Source organism: Trichechus manatus, unplaced genomic scaffold (assembly GCF_000243295.1).
Source record: "Trichechus manatus latirostris isolate Lorelei unplaced genomic scaffold, TriManLat1.0 scaffold00027, whole genome shotgun sequence".
Taxonomy (NCBI): Eukaryota; Metazoa; Chordata; class Mammalia; order Sirenia; family Trichechidae; genus Trichechus; species Trichechus manatus.
In genome coordinates, this window is record NW_004443963.1 from 8,060,209 (window position 1) to 8,082,812 (window position 22,604).

At 38.0% G+C, this 22,604-nt stretch overlaps 1 protein-coding gene across 1 annotated transcript in view; it reads left to right on the forward strand.

The window, feature by feature from the left end:
- Positions 1-22,604, forward strand: part of POLR3B (RNA polymerase III subunit B) — a 150,421-nt gene that overhangs the window by 51,523 nt on the left and 76,294 nt on the right. Inside the window, exons 10-12 of the mRNA XM_004374017.2 lie at positions 2,843-2,965; positions 9,238-9,357; positions 13,509-13,643. Of these exons, the coding sequence (XP_004374074.2) occupies positions 2,843-2,965; positions 9,238-9,357; positions 13,509-13,643 (378 nt within the window). The remainder of the gene's footprint in view (positions 1-2,842; positions 2,966-9,237; positions 9,358-13,508; positions 13,644-22,604) is intronic.

A 22,604-nucleotide genomic window follows, 5' to 3' on the forward strand; every position in this document is an offset into this window, starting at 1 on the left:
TTCATTTGATGTTCTAGGGTTTCAGGATTGTTGATTCTCTGTTTGGCTTAGTTTTTCGGATCTTTGTTGTGGAGGGACGGCGTGGTGTTTCTGCCTAGAGCGCCATCTTGCCGGAAGTCCATAGAACTGATCATTTTTTAGGATTACTATTCTTTAATCTATGAAAGGCTAAGTGCTTTAATGAATTTGTAATTTTTAAATAGTGGAATTTATTTCTGGTATCCATTTGAATAAATATATCAAATTAGAGATAAAAAAATTGTGAAAATTAAAGGAAAAAAAGAACTTTATTCATTTCCTAAACAAAAAAAAATTTTGAGCAAAACATGTTATATACTTTAAATTCTTGAAGTTTTGTGAATTTAATTTCAAAGGTAGGTATATTAGCTATCTGTTGCTCTGTAACACATTATCCCAAAACAGTGTCTGAAAACAACATTTATTGTATCACAGCAGGCATTTGGGAGTTGCTTAGCTGAGGGCTTCTGGCTCAGGGTCTCTGTCATGGTTTGAATTATGTCCCCCCAAAAAATGTGTGCATCAATTTGGCTGGGCCATGATTCCTAGAATTGTGTGGTTGGCCTCCATTTTGTGATTGAAATTTTATGTTAAAGAGGACTAGGGTGGGATTGTAACACCACCTTTACCCAGGTTACATCCCTGATCCAATGTAAAGGGAGTTTCCCTGGGGTGTGGCCTGCACCACCTTTTATCTCTCAAGAGAGAAAAGGAAAGGGAAGCAAGCAGAGAGTTGGGGACCTCATACCATCAAGAAAGCAGTGCCAGGAGCAGAGCGCGTCCTTTGGACTGGGCTCCCTGCGCCGAGAAGCTCCTAGTCCAGGGGAACATTGATGAGGAGGCCAAGAGAGAGAGAAAGCATTCCCCTGAAGCTGACTCCCTGAATTTGGACTTTTAGCCTACTTTACTGTAAGGAAATAAACTTCTCTTTGTTAAAACCATCCACTTGTGGTATTTCTATTAGAGTAGCGCTGGAAGACTAAGACAGTCTCTCAAGAGTTAAGTGGGTAAGCCAGGGCTGCAGTCATCTGAAGGCTTGACTGGGACTGGAGGATCTGCTTCCAAGATGGCTCACCAGCGTGGCAGTTGGCAGAAAGCAAGAGGCTTTAGTTCTCCACTGCGTGGACTCTCCATAGACTGCTTGAATGTACTCATGACATGGCAGAACAAGTGATCTGAGAGAGAGCAAGCAGGAAGCTATCTTGCCTTCTGTGACCGAGTCTCTGAGTTATACGCTTCTCACTTTTGCTTTTTTTCCTACAGAACTGAGTCATTAAGTTCAGCCCATACCCAAGAGGTGGATTAGGCTGCCCCTTTTGAAGGGAGTATCAAAGAATTTGTGAAGATATTCTAAACCACCACAGTTGGCCTAAAAGGTGACATAACATAGTCTTATCTTCCCTGAAGGCTTCAAAACTTTCAGCAGGTTTACACATGATCCTAAAGTGTCCAAATTGAATTTTTAGAATATAGACCACTGAAATTGAAATGTAGAATCATAGAATTTTGAGTTGGAAGGGACCTGATTGTGACCTCTCATCACACAAATGAAAAAATCAAGGTGGAAGAGGTTATGTGATGGTACCCAAAAAATCCCATTGCCGTCAAGTCGATTCCGACTCTTAGTGACCCTACAGGACAGAGTAGAACTGCTCCATAGGGTTTCCAAGGAGGGCCTGGTGGATTCGAACTGCCGACCTTTTGGTTAGCAGCCAAGCTTAACCACTGCACCACCAGGGTTTCCTATGTGATAGTAGTAGTTGTTAAGTACCATGCCGGTTGTTGACATTATGTTAGGACGAATACCTCAGATCTCCTGACTTGTAGATGAGTGCTTTTTCTGACGTACTCAGAGTAATGTCCTTGATGTTCTGCACTGGAACTTGGTATTCAATTCTCTCTCTCTCTCTGTGTTCTCTCTGTCGCTCTCTCTCTCTGTGTGTGTGTGTGTAGGAGAACTCAGAACTAGAACATCAAAGCCTAACTAGACAATTACCTATCTTCTAGTTTTATTTTCTTTGCATAGCTAAAGGAAGAATTTTAATGCAAACATAACTTTCCCCCTAACTTCTAAGAAGCAGAGTATTACTCTGCCAAGAGAGGTTTAGTGAGATTATGCTCTGTTTCTTGATATGGCAGAATTCCAGGCAAATGTGTGAAGGAGTGAGCCTTAGTGCCATATGGGATCTACAAAGACCTGCGCTGCCGCTTCCACCTTGAAACACTTAAGTGAAAGGAGTTTCTTAAACCTGTTAAGTGTGTGTTCTTAATTTTTTAAAATCTCTCGGAAAATCTGCATAAATTATAGCTTCGTATCTCTAGAATAGTGAGGCAAAACATTCTTTAGGAAAAAATTTTTTGAGCTTGAATGTGAATGGTTTGATACTTCTCAGAAAAATTAATCCTGTGACAAAACTAATTGGGGTTCTGTTTGTTTTCAGCGATGCGTATATTTTCTGATTTACTGGCCTTTGGCTGGTTTTCTTGGTCAATTTTCCTTTGGAATTGCGACCAATCGTCTCCACTGTGCCTCCTGCCTCCTGGATGCATGATAAAGTTCTTAGGATATTTGAAAATTTTAGAAGATGGTACACATGCAAAAAGTGCTTGAGAATGTTTGTTTTCCTCTCCCTAATCAAAATTTCTGTTCCAGGTTCTTCCGCAGCTTGGGCCCTGGCTGCCAGTGCCAGATGGCACCATTTCTGAGAGAAGAGCTAGCTTTTGCTCAGAAGTAATACCCACAAACAATGCCAAATTAGCATAAGCAAATGTCAGTGAGTTAACACAAAGCCAATACTCTTTCTGTCTTTTCTTTCCTTCCTAGGCCATGGGTGTTGAGAGTGACCAGGAAATTGTGCAGATGATTGGAACGGAGGAGCACGTGATGGCTGCATTTGGGCCCAGTTTGGAAGAGTGCCAGAAAGCTCAGATTTTCACACAGATGCAGGTGTGTCTTTTCATGTTGTGCTTTGCTTTGAAATGGAATTGGAGATTTAATGCCGCTCCTTGATAAAGCATCAGATGCAATGACTTTCGAGGGTGTACATTCTGTAGAGGTGCTGGCGAGATGGCAGGAGTGAGAAGCTTCTTTGATGATATAGACTGGAGGAAAGAGTTTGCCTAGACAAATTATCACCCTATGGTGTTTAACTTAGAAAGGGAATATGTGACCAAGAGGTTTTTCTAGTATAATAGCAAGTACTGTTTTGTTTTCCTTATTTGCTTGACGATTTTTTTTTTTTTTAGTCTATAGCAACTCTCGTAGAAGGTTTTTTTTTTTTCATGCATTTATCCTTAATATCCTTTTTCATTCTCTTCTTCCAGTTGCTTTAGGCATCCAATTGTGTATGGTCTGTATCCCTTTTCCTGTATTGCCCATGTTACTTCAAGCAGCGAGAAAGGCCTAGGGGCAGAGTCCCATTTACCACTACAGCCTTCACTGACCTGCATAGGCACTCCTGGTTGGAACCTGGGAATTTTAGAACAAGACTCAAAGATGCAGATAGGGAGCAAAATATAGTAAACATGATTGTACTTCCTTCCCCACAAGGGAGAGAATCCTAGCAGGCATACTTAGGATTTTTAGCCCCACATTTGTTAAGTGCTTTGCTAAGTGTAAATCTGTGGTAATGTTCCCCATAGCCATCCTGGGAAGTAGGAATTCCCTATTATAGAACCACAAGAGACAGTTCTTATTTATTCATATGTGCAACATCTATTCTGTGGGTTATAAATTCCAGGCTGATTTTTGCCTGTCACCCAGGATGCTTGTAGAGATAGCATTTCTTCACTTATATCCGTTAGTGTTTGTTCTGACAAATCAAACCAGTCATGATATTTTCATAAACTAAGCCAAACATTTGTTGTTAAGTGTTGTCGAGTCAGTTCTGACTCACAGAGATCCTATATACAGCAGATGCCTGATCCTGTGCCGTCCTCACAGTCGTTGCTGTGTTTGAGCCCATTGTTGCAACCACTGTGTCAATCCATCTCGTTGAGGGTCTTCCTCTTTTTTGCTGATCGTCTACTTTACCAAGTGTGATGTCCTTCTCCAGGGACTAGTCCCTCCTGATAACATGTCCAGAGTACTTGAGATGAAGTCTCACCATCCTTGCTTCTAAGGAGTGTTCTGGCTGTACTTCTTCCAAGACAGATTTGTTTGTTCTCCTGGCAGTCCATGGTATGTTCAATATTCTTCACCAACCCCATAATTCAAAGGTGTCGATTCTTCTTCGGTCTTCTTATTCATTGTCCAGCTTTCACGTGCGTATGAGGCGTTTGAAAATACCATGGCTTGGATCAGGCGCACGTTAGTGCTCAAAGTGACATGTTTGCTTTTTACATTTTAAAGAGGTCTTTTGCAGCATATTTGCTCAATACAGTACGTCATTTGATTTCTTAACTGCTGCTTCCATGGGCATTGGTTGTGGATCCAAGTAAAATGAAATCCTTGACAGCTTCAGTCTTTTGTCTGTTTATCATGATGTTGCTTATTGGTTCAGTTGTGAGGATTTTTGTTTTCTTTATGTTGAGCTATAACCATACTGAAGGCTGTATTCTTTGATCTTCATCAATAAGTGCTTCAAGTCCTCTTCACTTTCAGCAAGCAAGATTGTGTCATCTGCATAACGCAGGTTGTTAAAGAGTCTTCTTCCAATCTTGATGCTGCGTTCTTTTTCATATAGTCCAGCTTCTTGGTTTATTTGCTCAGCATATAGATTGAATAAGTGTGATGAAAGGATACAACCCTGACATACATCTTTACTGATTTTAAACCACGCAGTATTCACTTGTTCTGTTCGAATGACTGCCTCTTGGTCTATGTACAATATAATCCCACAGCACAAATCATTAGGGATTATTCTCATCACTGCTTTCCTCTTTTTCTCAGTTATTTAGTGCATTTTACTACAGACATCATCGTAGTTGGCCAAATAACCCTAGCTTTATAAAGCTTTTCGAGCGGGGGCTAAACTGAAGTTTAGAAAGTCATTGATTTATTTCTGTTAAATAGATACTGACAGAAATTTTCAGCTAACTGGTTGGAGCAGATCAATTAAAAGATAGGAGGAATTTAAAATTAGTTAATGTAAAAAAGGCAAATGTTTCTTTTCCCCCACCAGGAAGTAAAACTGAAGGTGTTTGTACTCTGTATAGTGGACTAAGGCCTAGATTAATTATTTGCAACTAATTATAGGGTCACTATGAGTCAGAATTGACTCGACGGCAATGGGTTTAATGACAGGGTGCAGAGGCACAAGCAATCCAAAGTGGTTGATAAGTTGAACACATATTACTAATTATGACAATAGGGATATTCTGTTTTTCTAAATGAAAATATAGCATGTATACGTTATCTTATGTAACAGAACTTTAATGGCGTGACGCTTTAGTGGGTTTTTTGTTTTTGTTTTTTAATGCCTCCCTTTGGATAGGCTCCTTTTTAATCTCTTCTGTATTTCTTCTGTTTCATGAAGCCTTCACTCCATGTTGGTGATGTAGGTTTTACGTCATCATTACCAAGGGCTCTGGCATGTAGAGGAGAAATGATTTATTACCTTTCTTTTTGGGCTGGGATGCATTGGGGGTGTCACCTTGACCTGTTTATGAATAGGTGAGGCTCTTACTCCAACCCTCACAACATGAAGCCCTGACACCATTGTTAGGTATTCAAGGGAAAGAGGGACTTTCTGCTGCATCAGAAGGGATACCATGCTCCCCTTCATCCCCATTTCTTCTTCAAAGAAGTATGAAGGATCTTTAGCGTTTATCCCTAGGGAACTATAAGGCCAAAATTTAAAGAGGACAGTTCACTTTAGGAAAACTAGAACTGCCTGTCTACTCATGGTTCTTACCAGTTGCTGACTTGCTGTAATCAGTCACCTCAGTTCCTGCTTCACACTAGGTCACTGCAGCAAGTGTTCTTAGGGCCTTAAGCTTATCTGCACACCAGTGGCCTTTTAATAGGGAAGATCCTAGGTTTGATGTCCACATCTTATCACAGGGAGTTGCATTCTGTCCCAGGCACTATGCTAGTCATTGGGAGTCACAGAAAAAGGTGACAGGCCCCCACCCCCAAAGTCTAGTAGGAGAAGCAGACATGTAAATAGATAATTAAAATATAGTGTGATATGAACATGAGCGAAAGTCCAATTCTTTATACATAAAGAGTTAAAATGGCAGAGGAGAAGTAGCAGGGTTAGGAAAGGCTTCAGAGAGGAAGTGATACTTGATCTAGGTTTTGAAGCTTGAAAAAGAAACTTCCAGGCAGGTAATTGGGGACAGGGATCCCAGGAAGAAGAATCAACAGTCCCAGCCTTTTCTTCTGACTAATTGAGTGTTAGTTTTTTAAAAAGTATTTTGTTGTTATGAAGTCATAAGAACCATACAGTCCTCTTTTTCAAAAAAAACTTTTTATTATGGAAAAATTTCTGCATATGTAAAGTGTACAGAATAGTATAATGAACCCTCATGTACCTGTCACCCATCTTCAACAATTACCAATCCTGCTGTTCTTGTTTCTTCTAAATCTCCACTCACTCCTTGATTTTTTTAATAGTTCATTCTTTTTTGGGGGGGTAAAATTTACATACACTGAAATGTACAAATCTTAATTATATAATTTTTACAAAATAAAGAACATTTCTGTCACCTCAGAAAGTTCCTTCATGCCCTTCTTAGTCAGTCTTCACTCCACCCTCTGAATTTTTTTCCCACTCTTCCAATTTTTTTTCCATATATTAGTTTTGCCTGTTCTTAAAGGAAAATAACCTGTTGCTGTCGAGTGGATTCTGACTCCTAACAACCTTATAGGACAGAGTAGAACTGCCCCACAGGGTTTCCAAGGCTGTAATCTTTCAGAAGCAGACTGCTGCATCTTTCTCCTGAAGAGCAGGTGGTAGGTTCGAACCGCTGACCTTTTGGTTAGCAGCCCAGCGCTTAACCACTGCATCACCAGGCCTCCTTTTGCCTGTTCTAGAACTTTGTATATATACGTAGAATTGTGCAGTATATACTCTCTTGTGTCCAGCTTTTGTTGAGCATATTGTCTGAGATTTATCCAAGTTGTTCCTTTTTATTTCTTTTCTGTGTCATTTAAGGAGCCCTGGTGGCGCAGTGGTTAAGCATTTGACTGCTAACCAAGAGGTCAGCAGTTCGAATCCACCAGCCGCTCCTTGGAAATCCTGTGGGGCAGTTCTGCTATATCCTGTAGTGTCGCTGTGAGTTGGAATTGACTTGACAGCAACGGGTTTTTCAACAGGTTTATGTCGTTTGTCCATGTAGATTGTTCCTTTTTATTGCTGAGTAGTATCCAATTGTATGGTTATACCACAGTTTATCTGTTTTCCTGTTGATAGGCATTTGGTTTGTTTCAGTCTTTGGCTATTATCAATAAAGCTGCTGTATACATTCCTGTACGTGTCTTTGCCTGGGCATGTTTTCATTTATCTTGGATAAATACCCAGGAAGGAAATTTCTGGGTCAAAGAGCAGGTTTGTGTATAACTTTCTAAGGAACTGCCAAACCTTTTCCCAGAGTTATTGTACTATTTTATATTTCCTCCAGCAGTGTATGAGACTTTCTGTTGCTTCACATCCTCACCAGTATTGGGTGTTGTCAGTCTTTAATTTTAGCCATTCTTGTGGGTGTCTGGAGTCCCTGGCAGTACAAACAGTTAAGTGCTTGACTATTAACTGAAAGGTTGTGGCTCAGACCCACCCAGAGACACCTCAGAAGAAAGGCCTGGTGATGTGCTTCTGAAAGTTCACAGCTTTGAAAACACTGTGGAGTGCAGTTCTACTCTGACACACATGGTGTTGCCATGAGTCAGAATCAACTTGATGACGACTTTGTTTTTTTTGTTTTTTGTTTTGGTACTAAGCATCTCATTTGTGGTTTTAATTTGTATTTCCCTGATAACTAATGATGCTGAACACTTTTTCATGTACTTATTGGCCTTTTGTGTCTCTTTCTTTGTAAAGGGCCTGTTTAAATCATTTGTTCATTTTTCTTATTGGGTTGATTGTCTTTTTATTGAATTTCTGAGTTTTTTTTTAAAGTACCCTGGCTATAAGTCCCTTGGTCAGATTTATGTATTATTGTGAATATTTTCTCACAGTCTGTTATTTCTCTATTCATTTTATTAACTGTTTATTTTATTTTTTGATGAGCAGCTTTTAATTTTGATAAAATTATCATGAGTTTTTGTGTTTGTATGTCTTTTATGGTTATTGTTTTCTGTGTCCTGTTTAAAGAAGTCTTTACCTACCTCAAGGTCAGGAATATATTCTCTTATGTTTTCTTCTAGAAGCCTTATAGTTTTTACATTTAGGTCTAAAATCTGTCATAAGCTATTTTTTTTAATTTGGTGTGAGGTAGGGGTCAAGGTTAATTTTTTACTTATGGATAGCTAATTGTTTCATCACAAGGTGTTGAAAAGACTTTCCCTTCTCCCATTAAATTGCTTTGGCACTTCTGTCAAAAATCAATTGACCATGTAAGTTTGGATTTATAGTTGAAATCAGGTAATGTAAATCCTCCAATTTTTCTTTTTTAAGATTGTTTCAGCTATCCCGTTTCTTTGCATTTGCATATAAATTTTTGAATCAGCCTGTCAATTTTTACTTAAAAGCCTACCAAGAGAATAATTAGCAATTATGATAAGTCTGTTGGCCAATTTGGAGAGAATTTTAACAGTGTTTTAACAGTAAGTCGTTTTAACAATATTGAATCTTCCAATCCATGAAAATGACATAATCCTCAATTGTTTTACCTTTTCTTTTGTCTCAGCAATGTTTTGTAGCTTTTAGTTTAATTTAGAAGTCTTACAAGTTATGATTCCTTTTTGAGGGAAAAAAATACTACCCTAAAATGTTAATTGTGATTCTTTCTGAGTTGGGGGTCAATGGCTACTTTTTCTACGTATTTTTACTTATCTACATTTTCTAAATTTTCTATAATGATCATGTACCAATTTTATAGTAACAAAACAAATTATAATATAAAAAAAAGGACCTGTGTATTATACAGTATGTTGTGCTATTTTGTCATTGACTCCTGACAAATTTTGGTTTTTTGACTAGCCCCAGTGCAGCCTTCTGTAAAACCAGTGTCCTTTTCTTTTTTGCTTATATTGTTATGTATGGGTAGGTGCTTAAGAAATTATCTTTGATAATGAAGTCATTCAGACGTTATTATAATATATTCTATTTTTTATAGGCCTTGAAGTATATAGGGAACAAAGTAAGAAGACAAAGGATGTGGGGAGGTGGACCAAAGAAAACTAAAATTGAAGAAGCGAGAGAGCTCCTGGCTTCTACCATTCTGACCCACGTACCTGTGAGTAATGCCTTTGCATCTGTGAATGATGATGATTGTGGGGTCCATGAATTACTGTTAAAGAATTGTGGATAAAAGTTTATGTTGTTTAAAGTCTCCTTTCTTAGGAACAGAGAGAATCCTAAAGAGGACTGTTCTGCCCCGCTGGAAGTGATCTTCCATTATTAGTAGTTTATTTGTACTCAGAGAATATTAGCTATATTATCATCATCATCATCATGTTTATTCTCTCATGGTTCTATCTTGAGTTATAGTTATGTTATATTCATACACTTATTAGTGCTTCTTTTAGATTTCATGGTTTTGTAGGACAGAGATGTTCTTATAAGTTTTTAAATAAATTAAAACCAGCTTACAGTGTGGCTTGTCCATATAGCTACTTTGTAAAATGTTTATTGGATGAGCTAATCTGCTAGACCTTGAATTTCAGAGTTCACATTGTCAGACCTCCTTCACTTACGTGAAGATGCTCAGATCTAGACAGGCTAGATGATTTGCCGTGTCACCTAGCTGGTTTGTGGTCAGAGCGAGAGCTAGACTCCATCTTCTGACCCTTAAACCAGTGCTCAATATTTATCTTTTATTAGCTTATCATTAAACAGAGATTGGCCATTTTGACATGTAGGCTGTTGGCAAGTCAATATAATTGCCACTATTTCTAAGTTATAGAATTATTATTTGTTAGTCAGACTATCTTAGAAACCTAATGGTCTGGATTATAGTTAGTTACCATGTGCACTCTTCATGAATGATGTAATTCCAGGGTTGTAAAAGAATGGAAAGTTGAGAGATTTGTGGAAGTGGAGATTAACCTCCTAAATGCACTCAAAGTCACTTTTCTTATTTTAAAATTTCTTGCTGGACAAATAATACAGGTCTCTGATTCAGCCCTTTGACTGCCATTTGTATGTGTCCTTGATCTAATTCAAAGAATTAGCGAATGTTTAATGTTAAAGCTGTATCTGAACTGAATTTTAAATCTTCTGGATGTTTGGAAAGACAGTTTAAAACTCAGAAATAATAACACATATATAATGAAAACAATAATGGCTTTTGAGACAGAGAGATGAGGGTTCAAATCCTGCTTTCTTACTTCCTAGCTAGTTTACTTTTGGCAAGTCTTAACTTTTCTGAGCTTTAGTCTTCTGATCCGTGTATTGAAAATCATACCACCTCCTCACAAGGTTTTTGTGATGATTCAGTGATATAATGTACCTGAAGCTTCTTGTTTTCCCTAGCTGCAGGACATGGCCATAGAGTCTCCATTAGACGCCTCAGGCACCTTTGTAGTATAACTAAGGAGAACTTTTTAAAGAGCCTTAGCATCATTTGCATTTTTCTGTTGGTGCAATGAGTCCAAACTACCATTTGAAAAGTTTGGTTATACATAATTCAGTGGAGTAAAGTCAGAATAAGTGAACTAAGAAAAAGGCCTTCATTTTCCAGAATGGTTTAGGGCAGTATTTGGCCAAGTGTGATCTAAGAGATGATTTTAGATGATATAGTTATGTTTTTATTTGAGTAATTTGGATTTATTACCAAAAAAAAAAAAACCCACAAAAACTAGCATGTCAAACCTATGTTTTTATGGTTGATGCTTACTTAAGAATGAGTTGTTTAAATATTTTATAAATAACTATTTAAGTATCATGGGGTATGTCAATAACCATGATAGTGAAACTTGAGTGACTAAATTTGAAAAGCACTGGTTTAGGTGTGTCTGTGTAAAGGGAGAAGGACAGGCAGGATGTTCTGCAGTCCCCAGCACCTGTACTTGAGGGTGGCCTGCAGAGGCCTTTGGCTTAAGACCCTGGCCTCTGTGATCCTCGGACGTATTGGTTCTCAAAGAGCATTTTCCAGACCAGAGTAACATTAGCGTCACCAGAGAACTTGTTAGAAGTTCTTGGACTTTACCCCACACCTACTGAATCAGAGTATCTTGGGGGAGGCCTGGCAATCTGTGTTTTAACAAGCTCTCCAGGTGATTCTGATGCACCCTGCAGTTTGAAAACCACTGTTCTGTGGGTTTCCTCAGGATACCTAAGTCACAGACATCTCCTTCCTCCAAGGTGATATTAAAAGGACTCCAGAGTTCTGGTGACACCAATTCTATTTTAGTGTTCTAAGCTCATTTACTAGATCTTCTTTCTCTCCCTCTTTAAGATAATCCACAGATTAACATCCCACAAAAGATAGCTGAACCACTGTTGACATTCTGGTAAAAAGTGATGTGAGCCTCTAGATTAGTGTTCCTACTGGGAATAGTCTTGGAAAAAATGTACTAAGTATTAGCTCTTTATTTCAGTTTAGACCTAGGGTTTGCATTTTAGCATATAGTGGTTAAAAAGGGGAGACATGAGTTAGGGTTCAAGTGCCTTATAAAGTGTAGCAAGAGCATCTGCTAAAAATACCCATATTTATTTCTATTTTTAAAATGTTACTGGGGGAACTTGCCAGCATTTATGCAAAAAGAAAATTTGAAGACTGAAAATTTGGTTAATGAAAATTTGCTTCATTTTTCTCATTAATAAAAAAGTAAAACAAGTAGAAGAGTTACATGTTTAATGTAGCTTACCACACTAAGATCAGAAAAAGGAAGTGTAAATTAGATGTATCTGAATGGAGAACCTTACAGTTTTGTAAGTATCAGTTGGGAATGTAAATCAGCTCATTGTTTTGGTAACTGGTGTTATGGTTGTAGGTTTTTTGAGGATGGACAAGAGACCTTTCTTTTAAAGACCAAGATTTATTCTAACCTTTTTTCATTAGATGTAATTGTCCTGTGGGTACAAGAAGACAAAGCAGCTTTTAGGGCCACTTTTTCTTTTAACACATTTCAAAGTTCTCAGTAGTAGACGGAATAAATTGACCTAAAGAAGAAATGAAACTTCCTTTGATGGAGAATAAACTTTTTGAAACACATACAGGATTTCTAACATCTTGTATTATTTAGTGGAATTCCTTTACAGCAATAACAAGTATGTGAAAGAACGGTTGCTGCTGTTATTTTAAATCGAGATCCTCTAGATTGTTCTGTCATAGTAGTGAGCTTAATGAAAGGATCTTATTGGGACTTAAACGATTATATGGTAAGTAAAAGGGAAATTTTATAATATTCTGTATGGACGAGCTATAAAATATTTTTTCAGATTGGCAGTAGCTTAGGCCACACTCTCAGAGTTCATCTGTTTTGGATGTTGAGATAGACTGTAACTAGATGCTAAGTTTTTGTCTTCCCAAACAAACCAGTGAAATTATTTAAACAGTCCTGATTTGTCTTGCTGACTGAGCCAGATTCATTCATGTAGATTTCAGGATTTGTACTGGAGAAGATTTAATAGAACGTTTGTAGCAAAATCATCTCTCCATCCGTCCATCAATCTCTCCATCCATTCATCCATGCATCCGTCTATCCAACAAGTATTTGTTGCGTGTTAGACAGCATTTTAGTACTGTTCATGTTACCTCTTGCTGTAGAACAAATGATTCCAAAATTTAGTGGCTTAAAATAAATGTTTATTGCTATCTCTCATGGTTCTGTGGTTTGACTGGCCCCAGCTGGGCAGTTCTTATTTGAGTCTCTCGTGAGGTTACAGACAGATAGCAGCTGGGACTAGAGTCATTTGAAGGCTCAACTGGGTTGGACATCCAGGATGACTTCTTCACTTGTATTTCTGGGTCCCAGTGCTTTTTCACGTAGCTCTCTCTTCAAAACAGAGTGCCCTAGACTTCTTACATGGTGTCTCGGGACTCTAAGAGAAAGAAAGTGGAAACTGCCAGTCTACTTGAAGGCTAGGCCTGGAATTCACATTGTATCATTTCTGCTCTATTTTCTTGGTCAAACTAATCACAACCCAATCACATACAAGGGGATGGTGGACTCCACCTTTTGATGAGTGGCATGAGCATACAGAAAGGGAAGGAAATGATGGTGGCCATCCTTGAAGACAAGCTACCAGAGGTACTTAGATGAAAAGGCGTCATCTCAGCTCTCACGGAGCTTACAAACTAGTTGAATTTCTTTGAATAGGGAGAATCATAACAATTCAGTGTTTTCTTATTTAAATGTTAAACTATTCATCTTTTATTGAGGCACCTTTACATTTTAATGTGCGTTGTCTCAAAACTTTTCTCCAATTTTTGAATTACAGGTTAAGGAATTTAACTTCCGAGCCAAATGTATCTATACAGCAGTGATGGTACGAAGAGTGATCCTGGCCCAAGGAGATAATAAAGTCGATGACAGAGACTATTATGGCAACAAACGATTGGAATTGGCAGGACAGGTGATTTAATTATTTTACATCAAAAGTCTTATTTTGTTTCCTTTAATAAAAAGCTAATTTGTTATTTACTTTAGATAAGAGGAAGAGATGGTGAAATGGAATACAGTTAGCAGATGTTTGAAGTATAAGCATTCCACACATGACTTGCCATCTCCTAGACTTAAGCATTTCCTTAACTGTAAAAACTATACATTAATTCTTTATTTAATAGTATATTACCTATACCATATCTTTTGTTGATGTGTTTACCCTCATTTTCTGATGCAAGAAGTAAAGTATGACTTTAAGCAATATCATTTATTCAATTAACAAATATTTATTGAGCACCTATTATGTGTCAGAGTACCTGGGTGGTCCAAATGGTTAAGCACTTGGCTACGAACCGAAAGGTTGGTGGTTTAAATCACCCAGAAGAAAGGTTTTTAAAGAGGTACCTAGTGGGGGTGACTTTCTGTTGTTATTCTGCTTGGGATTCATGGAGTTCTTAAATTTATAAATTTATGTCTTACTAAGTTTGAGAAATTTTCAAACTTTGTTTCTTCAAATATCTTTCTGCTCTGTTTTCTCTCTCCTCTCCTTCTGACTCGCATTGTTAGATCTTTTGATATTGAAGCTTTATTCATTTTTTGTCAAATTCTTTTTCTTCAAGTTGAATGATTTCTATTGATCTATTTTCAGTTTCACTTACTCTTTCTTATGTTATCTTTAATATGCTATTACATTCACCTAGTGAATTTTTTATTTCAGGTATTGTATTTTTCAATTCTGGAGATTTCATTTGGGTCATTTTTTATAACTCCTGTTACTCTATTGAATGCCTATTATGTGTCGGAGTCCTTGGGTGGTGCCAGTGGTTAAGCACTGAACTACTAACTAAAAGGATGGCAGTTCAGACCCACCCAGAGGCACCTTGGAAGTAAGAGCTGGTGATCTGCTTCCAAAAGGTCACAGCCTTGAAAACCCTGTGGAGCAGTTCTACTCTGCACACTTGGAGTTGCCATAAGTCAGAATCAACTCGACAGCATCTAACAACATGTCTCTACTGAGATTTTGTATCTGTTCTTATGTCACAAGTACATTTTCATTTACATACTTAAATTTTAATAGCTACCTTAAAATCCTTGTCTGCTAACTTTAACATCTCTGTCACTTTGGGGCCACTCTTTTGATTATCTTTTCTTGTGAGTATGGGTCATGTTTTTCTGTTTATGTGTTTTATAATCTCGGATTATGACCTGTTGGATACTGTGAATGATTAGTTGTAGAGACTCTGGATTCTGTTACATTCCTCTAAAGAGTGTTGGGATGGGTGTGTGTATATGTGTGTGTGTGTTTTAAGGCAGTTAGCTTGGTTGCAAACCTCTGGCTCCTGTCTGTTTGCAGCAGGCAGCTGCTGAATATCTGTTTAGTTCTTTCAGTCTTAGCTGGGCTGCTTGGAGTTTCAGGGGCAGCCGGAGATTTGGGCCAAGTTTAAATGAGGAATTTGGGATTTCCTCACTTTTCAGCTGCTGTGATAGTTCAGATCTTTTTCCTTTCTGACAAGTGTCCTCGTTTCTGCCTGTTTTTGGACACTCTCCAGTACCTTCAAATGGTTGATTTTTAATATTTTGTCCAGCATATAATTATTACCTACAGAGTGAGTCCATCTGATAGGAGCTACTCTACCAAAACATGGAAACATGCTAGTCTGCTTTTACAAATTTTTATTCCCTCCCATTGAACTGGCTTCTGTTTTTTTTTTTTGTTTTTCCTTTTTTAATTTTATTATGGTAAAATATATTTAACCAAGTTTGCCATTTTAACCATTTTTAAGTGTACAATTCAGTGACATTACTTACATTCACTGTGTTGTGCTACCGTCTCCACTATCCATTTCCAAATTTTTATATCACCTCAGACAGATACTCAATACTCCTTCAGCAATAACTCCGACTCCTTCCTCCCCCAAGCCCCTGGTAACCACTAGTAAACTTTTGTCTCTTATGAATTCTAGATACTTCATGTAAGTGGGATCATAACAATATTTGTCCTTTCATGTCTGACTTACTTCATTCAGCATAATGTTTTCAAAGTTCATCCATGTCATAGCATGTATCAGAATTTCATTTCTCTTTATGACTGAATAATATTCCCTTGTATGTATATGCCACATTTTGTTTATCCATTCATCTATTGATGGACACTTGGGTTGTTTACACCTTTGGTTATTGTGAATAATGCTGCAGTGAAAATTGGTGTATTCCATTGTTATACCATTATCATACTGTTTTAAATATATCACTGGTTTAATAGCATTTAATTTTTTATTATGTAATTTTTGAACATGCATGATTAAAATATGCAACATACTAAGTTTTGAAGGGTACAAATAAAATCAACATCCTTAAACCAACTTAAAAACTAGATGACTACTAATACCATTGCATTTACCTGTGTACTTCATCTTTATTCCATCCCTTTTCTTCCTTCCCCAGAGATCAGCTGAATTTTTGTATTTATCATCTTCCTGTTTTTAGTACATCATTAAGATGTTTAATTTTAAAGTTTTAAAATATTTTATAAATAATATATTGTAAGTTTTGTGTGCTTTTGAGCTTTATAAAAGTAAATTCATGCTATATATTGTCTTCTGCAACTTTTGTCTCCACTCAGCATTGTTTTTAAGATTCATCTATGTTACTGCATGTTGCTATAGTTTATTTTCATTTTTAAAATAATATTCCACCGTATGAACATACTTTATCCATTTTGTTGATCAAGGTTTTGCATGCTTTTTTTGCTATTAAGAGCAGTGCTACTATGAAGATTTTTAAGCAAGAGTTTCTATCAGTAGAATTGCTGGGTCATAAAGTATGCAAATGTTTAACTTTGCTGGATAATTTCTGACCATATACCATAGTATGTGTATTTTGCAGTGTACATGAGTTCCTGTTGGTCTTCATTCTCTCTAAGACTTGGTAAATTGTTAGTCTAACCAAAACCAAACCTGTTGCCGTTGAGTCCTTGAGTCGTTAGTCTAGTGGGTATAAAGTGCTATCTCCATGGTCTTAACTTGCATTTCTGTCATTACTGATGAGGTTGAGTATCTTTTCATATGCCTATTGACCATTACTATTTCTTTTTCCTTGAAATGCTTCCCAGGTTATTAGTCTTTATTGATTTCTAGGAGTTCCTTTGGATATTCTGGATCATAATCCTTTGCCAAACTCTGACTTACTTTTTAAACTTTCTGGTATCTTTTGATAAGTTGAACTTCTTAATTTTACTTGAGGTCAACTTTGTCAGTCTCCTTCCACCTTTCTTAAATAATTAGTGCCCTTTGTGTTTTAAACTCATGCCTTTGATATTTGGTCTTGAATCCATCTAGAATGGATTTTTGCATATGTTGTGACATAGGAATCCAATTTCATTTTTTTCCAAATGAATAACCAGTTATCTGAGCACCACTTATTATATAGTGTTTTCTTTTCCTCACTAATTTGTAATGCCACTTCTATGATATAATACATGTTGATATATGTGTAGGTCTGTTTCAGGACTCTGTGTTCTCTGCCATTGGTCAGTTTGCGCCTTCATCAGTCCCTTCACCTTCTTTTTCAGGAGTGTCTTGGCTTATTTGGGGGCCTTAGGTTTCTGTATAAATTTTAGGTTCAGTCTGTCGATTTTCATTAAATAGTCTCTTGGAATTTTAATTGGAATTGCATTGAATCAGCAGAAGAATTTGGGGACAAATGACATCTTTATTGTACTCTTGGTTTATAGACATTTCAGACCTGTGTGTGAATGTATGCTAAGTTTTAGGGCCTTCTTTGGAATCCTTTGTCAGGGTCAGGTTTGGAGATAGGCTTTACAATTTCAGAAGAAATCATATATAGGAACACTCTGTCCACGTTAGTATGAAACAAGTCTTCAAATCAGTATGTATGTCTGTGAACGTTTCTTGGCTAATACTGCCAAGCCCTCTTACTTAAGGAGGATTTAATCAGTTAAATGTGTCTGTTGCTACAGAAGTTGACATATATCTGCCTGTGTGTGCTTTTTACTTATGAAAAATTTCATACATATAAGACTATAACGTACGTGTGTGTATGTTGAGACTCATAAAGCCAATAATATTCACGTATCTCCATTAACTTAAGAATGAACACAGTACCTATACATTTGAATCTCCTCTGCACCCTCCCTGATTCTTCGCTGCACCTCGCATCTGCCTGTTCTGGAGGCTCTGGCCATCTGCCTGCCTACTCAACCTGGTGCAAAGCAATCCCAACACATCTCTAAGCATTTACTGTGAAGTTGGGTGAAGAGGCATAGGTCAGTTTCCCAGAAGCCTCCCTCAGCAGGCCTGAGCTTCAGATGTGGCTTTCAAAAGGCTTTTTAAAGTATGAAATCTTAATTGGAATCCCAGTATTAAAACAGATAAAAGTTCTGCCTCTCTGGTTGAGGAGGTATAAGGACTTTTTTCTCTGCCTACTTGCCCTTTCCCTGAAACTCCTCTGTGGAATTCCTAAACACAAGGTTTATAGGACGAAGTGTAGACTCTTTAGCACCTCTTGCAAGGTCCTTCGTGATCTTTGCCATACTCACCTCTCCAACCTCATCTTACACCAAGGCGAGCTGCTTACATCTTCCCGAAAACATCATGCTGTTTCATCCCTCCTTGCCTTTGAGTTAGTACTTCTGCCTGTGCGTCTCTCCTCCCACCCGCCTCCCAGCACCCCCACCCCGCACCACAGAGCTCGTACTCGTTCTTCATTCTTTGAGTCATCCTGTCTGAAACCACCTGTGAACCCCAGGCATCATGGATTGAATTATGTCCCCCCAAAAATATGTATATTAAGTTGGCTGGGCCATGATTCCTGGTACTGCATGATTTTCCTATATGTTGTAAATCCTACCTCTCTGATGTTAATGAGGGACAATGGGTGGCAGTTGTGCTAGTAAGGCAGGACTCAGTCAACAAGATTGGTTTGTGTCCTGAGGCAATCTCTTGAGATATAAAAGAGAGAAGTGAGCAGAGAGACATGGGGACCTCACACCACCAAGAAAGCAGTGCCAGGAGCAGAGCGTGTCCTTTGGACCCAGGGTCCCTGCATGGAGAAGCTCCTAGTTCAGGGGAACATTGATGAGAAGGCTGACAGAAAGAGAAAGCCTTCCCCTGGAGCTGACACCCTCAATTTGGACTTTTAGCCTACTTTACTATGAAGAAATAAATTTCTCTTTGTTAAAGCCATCCACTTGTGGTGTTTCTGTTGTAGAAGCACTAGATGACTGAGACACCAGGTATTGTCGGTTGTTCTGTCCTCCACATACCAATAACACTTTGGGTCTTTATTTGCACGTTGAGTTACTGTGTTTCTTTCCCCCTTTAGACCGTAAATGCATTGAGGGCAGGAACCATTTATATTAACTACCTAATCCTCAGATAAATGCAGGCACTATACTGGGCACAGGAGATGTAATGGTGACCAAGAACGATGAGGCACCTGCTCTCAACAATGTGTGCATTTTGGTAAAAAGCCTACTGGTGGGTTATAAGTGTTACAAAGAAAACCAAGAAAAGGGTAATGTTAGAGTGTTGGGGTGTTGATGGGGGTGGCGAGAGGTGTTACTTTAGTCAGGATAATCTGGAAAGATCTCACTGAAAGGGTGATATGTTTTAAGCTGAGCCCACAGACATTACAGCTGAGACTTTAATGAGGAGAAGCCAATCTCCTGTATCCTTGGGAACTGCATTCTAGGAAGAGACATGAGCAAGTGCACATACCCAAGGCAGGAGTGAGGTTGGGTAGTGGAGGGATGGAGAGAGGGTCATTGTGGCCGGAATGAGTGAGGTATGAGGTGATGAGAGATGACGTTGGAGACCCAGACGAGGCCCGGTTCCATGAGGCCTTGTAGGCCATGGAAAGAAGTTTGGATTTAATTTTACATGCAGTGGAGAACCATTGGAGGGTTTCATCAAAGGAGTGACAGGATCTGATTTTCAGTTGAGAAAGATCTGATTTGGAGACGAACAGGCAGGTTAGTATCCAGATGAGAGATGATGGTGGCTTGGATGATAACAGCAGATATTACCACAACTAAAGTTAAAAACAAAACAAAATTAAAAAACTAGAATTTAAAAATTATAGTAATTTTAGGTTTGGGAAAAAAAGTTAGTTCTGTTTGGTTAATGGCTGATGCTTATTAGCAGGTGGGCTTTTGACCACCTTCAGCTTGGCCACTGTTCAGGGGAGTATGGGTATCCCTACTACCATCCACCCTAATTTTTACTGTCTTTACAATGTGAAAAAATCATGTTGTTAAATGAGTCCATTAAAAAGATGTCAGTTTTTAGAGGAATAAGGAGTGGGGTAGGGAGGGGGGAAAGGAGAGACTGTCCTGTTGCTTAAAAAAAATCAGAATTAAAAAGAGGGCTCCCATGTGCGGGAAAACAAAGCTTTACAAACAGCAGTGTAAAGACATAAAAGGCATTGTGTTGACAAAAATGTGTAAAAACAATAGCTGCTAATTTCACACCCCATGGGATGAGGGAGTATAAATGTGCTTTAGCTTTAGATAACAGACTTGTAGCCACTGGCCAGGCAGGTCTACAGAACTGTCCCTCAGTCTTCTGCCACCAGAGGGTTGGCAGGCCAGCCGCCAGTAGAGGTGTTAGCAAAACCTACCGATTTCAGGCTTAATCTTTTCACCTACCTTTTCTTTTTCAGTAATGTGTTCATTATTTGCTGAGCATTACTCTGTTCTTTGTCTGCAAATTTTTTGTTTCTAATACAGCTTGCTTTGTATGGGTGAGATATGGAACGGCACCAAAATCCGGCACCCTGGAAAGCCAGGGATTTCCACCCTGTGACAAAAGAATGCCGTCTTGACTTCAGAGATTGCCTAATCCCAGCTGTTCTGATAATGTAATTAAGGCTGCCTAATGTCTTTAATTTTGCAACCAGTTTGTGTGAAAAGGAGAATTTGGCACTCTGAAGGCTTAAACACTAAATAGCAATCTCAAGACACCTAATTAGAATTCTCTGACATTAAGCTAATTGGTGAAACTGTATTTCAGCAGCTTAACTTCTTTATTAATTTTTTTTTTTTTTTTAGCATTTTCATTGAAAATCAATTGATGAGCTGTCAGCATTTTTCCTTAAATATAATTTGCTCTGTAGTGCTCCTGTCTGAAGCAGGCTGAAAGGCCTCATACTAGCAATGAAAGGTATTGAATATTATCACTAACATTCCATCCCTTTTAATCATCTTACTCTTGACCTAAACAATGTGGTTATTGTGTGACTTGGCCTTGCAGTTTCTCACTGCTCTGTAAACTGGAGAACATTATTTCTCCTAAATTGAAAATAAGCAAAATTAGGAGTGGAGAAATGTATTAATGAGGCAGTCTTTACTTGTGCTCTTACTTTTTACTTGTTTGGTGCCAGGGACAGGGGGCTACAATAAATTCAGCTGGGATCCAAAAAAACTTTGTCATAACTTGAGACACAAAAGTGGTTGAGTGTAAAGGGCTAATTAAAATAGAGCTGAGCTTTTGTGGTTTAGGTTAAGGGCATTTGATTCTGTTCAGGATGCTTATTCAAGTTCCTTTTGCCAGTTTCCACAGGAAGTTGCTGAAACAGGCTTCTTCATCCCCTCTCACCCCTCTGCACCTGCTGCCATTTCCATATTCTGTCTTTCCCTGAGTGAAACTGCTGAGTCTGAGTGTAAGAAAGGATTAAGCTCTCAGAGGAGGAAGTCTTCTTTTTAGAACACTTCTGACATGGTAAATTCAAGTCCAAGATACTGACTTTCCTATCTGCAAAGTTGATTTTAGTAGACAAGTGGAAGGACTTGTCTAACTTAAGGGGGGAAAGAAAATCAGATTCCACTTAGAAATCCTCTCTCCATTATGGCTAGAAGGAAAAGCTCATTTGCTTTGAAAATCTTCTTCCTTATGAGTCATAAAACCTACAGATGGGTTATAAACATTTAAGGATGTAGTCAGTATGGAATGTGGAAAATATTTTTTAATGTAAGATTTTATTATCTTTTTGGTGAAACTATATACAGCAAAACAGGTTCCTATTGAACAGTTTCTACATATAATGTTCAGTGACATTAGTTACATTCTTCAGTTTGTATCAGCGTTCTCTATTTCCGTGCTAGTTGTTCCACTCCTGTTAATTCTCATTGCCACCCACCCCCAACTTCTCATCTATGCTTTAGAGTAACTGTTGTCCATTTGGTCTCATATGGATTACTTTTTTAAAAGAGCACAGTTCTCAAGGTTGAAATTCTTTCCTTTTTGAGCTAACTGCTATTGAGTTAAAAGGTGAGTGGAATGTGGAAAATCTTAAACTAACTTAAAAGGCGTCACTGGATCTCAGTGAGCATTCCTCTTTAAGTAAATAGTGTATATATAATGCTCCCCTCAACCATACTTTAATGTTTTGTTAGGTAACTTAGACTACCATCATGTTGAGTTTTGTTTGTTTGTTTGTTTGTTTTTCTGTAAAGGAAAAAAAAAAACTAATAGAATTAATCTTGCGGGGTTTTTGTAATATATATTACGTTTGGCTGCTAATCGAAAGGTTGACGGTTTGAACCTACCCAGTAGCAACACGAGAGAGAGACCTAGCGATCTGCTCCCATAAAGATTACAGCCTAGAAAACCATATGCGGCAGTTCTACTTTGTCACATGGGGTCAATATGAGTTGAAATCGACTTTGACGGCACCTAACAACAGCAACAATATCTATTATATTTGATTACTGCCATTTATTTGCAGTAAGCCACCTATTTAGTTTTGCCTTTTTGTGAACTTTATATAAATATTGTTCTGGATATCTGTTGCTGTGTTTTACGTGCTACCCCAAAACAGTGGCTTAAAACAACAATCAATTTTTTTTTTTTTTATTTTGGTGTACTTTAAGTGAAAGTTTGGTGAAACCCTGGTGGCATAGTGGTTAAGTGCT